General features: G+C 42.4%; 2 protein-coding genes across 2 annotated transcripts in view; both read left to right on the top strand.

The window, feature by feature from the left end:
* Positions 1 to 1,053: 1,053 nt before the first annotated feature.
* Positions 1,054 to 3,424, top strand: LOC119409723 (urotensin-2 receptor). Its single transcript, XM_037676623.1, has 2 exons — positions 1,054 to 1,066; positions 2,244 to 3,424. Exon 2 carries the CDS (start codon positions 2,303 to 2,305, stop codon positions 3,422 to 3,424), a length of 1,122 nt encoding a protein of 373 aa, XP_037532551.1. The 5' UTR covers positions 1,054 to 1,066; positions 2,244 to 2,302.
* Positions 3,425 to 4,421: 997 nt separating this feature from the next.
* khdc4 (KH domain containing 4, pre-mRNA splicing factor) overlaps positions 4,422 to 6,111 on the top strand; it is a 21,273-nt gene continuing 19,583 nt past the window's right edge. The window contains exon 1 of the mRNA XM_037676625.1: positions 4,422 to 4,429. Within this exon, the coding sequence (XP_037532553.1) occupies positions 4,422 to 4,429 (8 nt within the window). The remainder of the gene's footprint in view (positions 4,430 to 6,111) is intronic.

The raw sequence follows: 6,111 nt of genomic DNA on the forward strand, positions 1-6,111 counted from the left end.
TTCCTGTTTTTAGTTTTCTACACCGCCTTGTAATCTAGCAGTTTTTTTTGTTGCTACATTTCTTTTTAATTATCCTTTTAATTATCATTATCATTTTGTTTTCAATTGTAAAGAAAAACAAAACTTAAATTTGCATGCATTATTTGTGATTGTTTATTGTTGTCGTTGTTGTCCACTGTTGTCATTAATCTTGTTAAAATTCAGGTCTCTCTTGTAAATGAGTCCTCATTGCTCAATGGGACTAACCTGACTAATAAAGGTTGAATGAGTAATGCAGCAGATTTCTGAGGCTTATAGTGACCATTTGCCAAAATAATATGCTAGAACACCATCAAGGGCTTTACATTTGTTTTTCTTTTAGTGGCTTGGTCCCATTATCATTGAAGCTTCCTTAACGCAAACATATTTATCCCAAGCACAAATATCAAGGTTTATATTTAAACATCAGACCATGATCAAATTTAACCCTCCTAAAGTCGCCATAAAGTTAGAGCATTTAAAGGAAATTAATATAAACTTGTAAACTTGTGATGTAAACTCAGCCATTCTTTGGTCTGGCCTGCTGCTGCCTTAGTCATAATTTAAAACAGACGAACTGTATTTATAAGGAATATATAAGATAACAGCTGCCAAAATAAGCACATTTCAAACAATGTGCACATAACTCTCATAAGTGGTGAAGAATAAAATCCATGACTCAACACGTACATTCTGTATAACTGCTTTAAAAGAAATATTAATGAAATCTGTTTCCTGAAGCCTGGTTCAAGTCAGAATAACCCATTATTAATATTGAGGCAGCAGGATGAGCCCCTCGGTTCTGTTTCCCATCCCACCCCCTTTTGATCCTAACACACTCCCACTCAGACCGACTCTCACATCTGAGAGGACAGAGCAGCGCTGAAGGCTCAACAAGGCAGCGGAGACCAGATTCCCACTTTAGATAAAGACAAATAATAAAAACTTTAGTTTTTACTGCAGAAGAAAAGATCTCCAGATTAAACATGATGAGAGGAGGATTCCAACATGGAAGCTGATCATTCTCACTCAACAACTTCATGGAAATGTATGTTTTAGTGTCAGGAATCACTCAGATCTGCAGTAAGTATTTTTAAATAGTATTATATTTATATATTATATGCACGAGACAAAGTTAAGTTAATAATTTTTTTTAATTATTAGGGCTCATGGGCCTTTGCAATTACTTATTTGTTCTTTTATTTAATCTCATCTGTGTAGATCTAAAGGATTCTGCAATTTTTCCTTGTAAAAAAAATTAATTTTTGCACGTTTTGTAAAAGCTTTTGGTATTAGAAAAAAATATATTTATTGACATCAGTGCAGTATGTTAAACAAAGCGACGTCATAATGATTTCCCCACAGCAGATCATGACCGAGAGTGAAAAGATAACTTGATTTTTTTTTAAAGTGCAAGGTAATGTAAAATGTCTGCAAATTAATTTAACGCATGAAGATTAAAAATATATATAATTTAATTTTCCAGTGTCATTTTAAGGGAGTTCTTTTAAAGCAGTTTCTGCAGCGTTTAACTGCGGCACTGAAGTCGGTTCTGTCACTTCAGGATCAAATCTCCAGACAATCCTCTGTTTTCAAATGTGTTTTTTTTCTTTTCTTCCCAAGAACGCAGCAGCGAACTGGAGTCCTGCTGTGTTCTGACTCGGCAAATTTACAGTTACCGGTCCTGATCCAAACCACCAGAGTGCAAAAACATACGGCGGCACGCAGAAGAAATCCAAACAAACCATTTATGCCTTTTTCTTAATAAGATATAGGTCGGCTCTGTTTCAACTAATTGTGGCCCAAATGTTGACCTCCAGAAAGATGTTTCAGGCTGGATTTACAGTCTTGAAGACCACCACCCCCTCCCAGTTCTCCTTACACACACGCAAACACACTCCCCCTCACCAGGCTCCCTGTGAAACTATAAAACTGGGATGGCCGTGCCAACCGGAGCAGGTTTCGTCTGAAACATAAACCATCCTGGGTTTGCAGACATTTTCATTAAAACGTGTTTACATGACTTTATTTTCTTTGTGTGCGTCCACATTTTAAATATAAATTACACCGCGGTCCCCGTCAGAGGGACAGAAAGGATTAGTAGATATTTGTTCTTCGTGTGTGAGAAATGAATAGTGTCTGGAAAGAGGCGAGTAACACGCCATGTCCTCCTCTCTGTTTGCTTCAACCTTTTGACCCCACCTCTCATCTCTCTGCATCTTCAGTTTCACATTGAAACAGTCTGACGTTTAACGATTCGCTGCTTCTGACTCTTTCTAACATCATGGACCTCCCTGGTTCTTTGCCTCCATTGTCTCCCTACACGCTCCCTGGTAACTCCAGCTCCTCTGCCCCTTCCTCCGCTTCTCCAAGCTTGGCATCCACAGCTCTCTTCTGCTCCCTCCTCTCGCTCCTCTCCCTGCTGGGCATCACAGGAAACCTGTACACTCTGGTTCTCCTCCTGAGGCGCAGCAGAGGGAGGAGACGGCGTGGAGCGGCCTGCTGCCTAACGAGGATCCCCGTACCATCCTGCCTCGCCCCGTCCACCTCCCCTCCCTCCTCCCCCACCTCCTCTCCCTCCTCCTCCTCTCTTCACCTGCAGGTGCTGAGCCTGGCTCTGGCCGACCTGCTCTACCTGTTCACCGCCCCGTTCATCGTGTACGACAGTTTGGCGTCTGGATGGGCCTTCGGGGAGCTGGGCTGCCGCCTCCTCCTTAGCCTGGACCTCCTCACCATGCACGCCTCCATCTTTACTCTCACAGCCATGAGCCTCGATCGTTACCGTGCCGTAGCCCACCCCCTGCGCACCTCCTCCTCCAGCTCCTCCAACCTGCTGCGGGTGGGCCTGGCGTGGGGGCTGGCAGTGGCTCTCAGCCTGCCCATGATGATCACCCTGCACCTGGAGGACGGGGAGAACCACGAGGGCCAGCTGTGCGTCCCGGCGTGGGATGAGCAGAGCTCCAAGGTCTATCTGAGCGTGCTCTTCTGCACCAGCATCCTTGGCCCCGGGCTGGCCATTGGGGCGCTGTATGCCACTCTGGGACGGCTCTATTGGGTGTCACAGACCCGGCCAGCCTGGGCCGCTGGGAACAACAGTTCATGTCCTCCTCGAGCGCCCAAACCTAAAGTCCTGCTCCTCATCCTGGGTATTGTCCTGGCCTTTTGGGCCTGCTTCCTCCCTTTCTGGATCTGGCAGCTGCTGCCCCTCTACCAGCCCGACATGCTCCGAACAGTACCGGTTGGGACACAGGTGACGGTGAATCGTATCCTCACTGGGCTCACCTATGGAAACTCCTGCGTTAACCCATTCTTCTACACACTTCTAACCGGAAAACAAAAACGCAATCGGCAGGTGCTTGCACCAGCAAGTCAACTCTGCCGGAAGAGCCCGCCTCCTCCGCAGTAGACTCTGATGCTCTCCAACAGCAGAGACAAAAATGTGAGCGTGCACGTCTACGTGCATTTAAAAAATCCATAAGGATGCACCCTGACAGCTACAGTCGACACCAAAGATAAGTGACTTAGTCTGAAAACTGAGGAAATATGAGAACATTTAACAAAGACAGCACTTTGTATGAATACTTTGTGAAAGAACAGTGTTTCTTGTTAAGAAATTATGAGATAAAAATATATATTTAAATACTATCAGCTTCAAATGACAATCTGCCTATGACAATAAAAATAATTCTAAACTTTATGTGCAACAGCCTCTGCGTTTACATCGTTTAGTTCAACATTTTATGCGTTTTATTTGTGTTTTATTGCAAGAAAAGTTCAGCCAGACTTTGTCACCTTGTCAGAAATATTTACAACCAAAGCTAAGAGTGAAGTCTGTATCTGTTGGAGGCAAAAAGCAAGCATCTGGAGTTGTGACATGTCCCAAAATGTTTCAGGATTCTCAATTTCCACGAGAGTCACTGGATTTTTTTTAAATATTTTAAAAAGTGCAATAAATTTACTTTCAAAGTAATCAGAGTTGTGTGGGAAATGGAAGAAAGCCTGGGAGGGTTTGGTAACCTATAAAACTAAATTGTAGCTGATTAGAGACCAAAAAAAGAGAACTGTGATGAAATTGGGACATAATTAAGACACTTTGTGACTACATGGCAACAAAACGTTACATGTTTTATTTAAAGAAATGTGTTTTCTCACAATTTAGCATTTTCAGCTTCAGTGGAGCTCAGTAGAGACAGTCTGAAAGTGATGTAACCAAAGATGACAAACTTATTATTTTTTAAGGGACATTAAAGTTAGGATCTGCCTCCAGTAAAATCCTGAAACAGTTCAGGCTTTTTTTTTTTTTTTTTTACGAGGAACTCCCAAAAGAAAATGTTTGTTTTTGAACAACTGGTTTTGTCAGACTGGGAACATTTTTTCTGAGATGTTTATTGACACAATGAAACATGTTGAGGTGAGTCCATGGGCTCTTTGCTTTCTTCTCTTCAACCCTGACATTTCTAAAAGGAATTTTCTTTCACCTTCTCGACCTGCACGTTTGGGTTTTAGAATATGCTGAGTGTTATAAATCATGCATTGCTTTGCATGCCCTCATTGCTGCTCACTGCATTTGAAGTTTTATAAAACCGCATATCATTGTTCTGAATAAAGATGATTCTTTCTGGAACCTATTGTATTTTCTTTGAATTTTCAACCACATAAGTAAAAGTTCATTTTTGGCTCTGCAACAAATAGAAACAAGAAAAAAACTGAAGAAAAAAACCAAAGGCATCTCTGTAACATACAACCCTGCAGCTCTTTGACACAGATGAGTAAATATTGTTGTTTTTGACAGAAGGGTGTAAGGATGGGGATGAGATGCTGCTGGGTCAGTGGTGCTGGACGACACGGGTCAGATGGATTATAAGTTTTGGTTGAAAGTTTCAGTGTTTTGGGTTAGTGGTTTAAATAAAAATGACATGCTTGAATCCCCCAAATATTTTTCCTGCACTGCACCATAATGAATATTCCTGAGCTTTGTGGGATCGCGCCAGACTTGGAAATATAAAAAAAGACTTGAGAAACTCTGACAAGGTCAAATACACAAATCCCCAAACTAACACAGCACAACACACATTGATCAAAACTTAACTCAGAACACTGTGTCTGACACAAAAAAACACAAAATAACAGAAAACAAAATCAAACCCTAACATTTAATACACTTACTAAAGTTTAGAGCATGTTAGCATCTTGCTCGTGTAGGCTGACCTTTATAAGTGATGGGGATGACTCTCAGCTACTACCATACCAAACCTTAGCCTAAAATATGTTAAACTGACCACATTTTAGCCAATTTTGTGCTGCTAAAGTCAATTAGCTATAGTGTGCGCGTCCGGGGTGGGGGTGGGGGGTCATAAATTTATAGGCTGTACAGTTTTCCATCCATCCATCCATTATATTTACCTGCTTATTTATTTTTGGGTCATAGGGGTCACTGGTGCCCATATCCAGCAGTCACTGTGTGAGAGGCAGGGGACATGTCTCCAGTCCATCACAGGGACACACATAGGCAAACAGTCACTCTCTCACTCACAGCTATGGACAATTAAGAGTTACTAATCAGCCTAACATGCATGTTTTTTGTCGTTGGGAGGAAATTGAAGTACCCGAAGTAAACCCATGAATGCACGGAGAGAACATGCTAATTCCACCCCGAAAGGCCCCTCAACTGGGTTTGATCTGGCGACCTGCTCGCTGAGAGGTAGCAGCTCTACCAACTGCGCCACCGTGCCACTTTGTACAGTTTTTAGTTGTAGAAATGTCCATTGAATGAGTACTTTCTGAGAATCAGGTGTTTTTCTCTGCTTTGACACACCTGACTTGAATGAATGTGTGATTAACAGGCTTCTCCAGAAAAAGACCTGCTGAAGATCAGGAAAACAGTTGAAACGTGCATGATGGTGGCTTTTGAGGACCGGGAGTGGGCACCACAGGGTTAAATGGTAGCTCTAACTTGTTACGAGGTGTGAGTGCGAATATGAATGATTGTCTCGAATGGACGATCTCACCCAACGACTGCTGGAGATCAACACTAGCTCGCTCCCCCCACACCTGAACTGAAACAGATGAAAACGGATGGATGGATTTGAAGAC

This window comes from Nematolebias whitei, chromosome 5 (assembly GCF_014905685.2).
Source record: "Nematolebias whitei isolate Nwh7 chromosome 5, NemWhi1, whole genome shotgun sequence".
NCBI classification, from domain to species: Eukaryota; Metazoa; Chordata; class Actinopteri; order Cyprinodontiformes; family Rivulidae; genus Nematolebias; species Nematolebias whitei.

Coding starts and splice junctions, on each gene's coding strand:
- LOC119409723 (XM_037676623.1), top strand. CDS start 2,303: ATGGACCTCCCTGGTTCTTTGCCTCCATTGTCTCCCTACACGCTCCCT.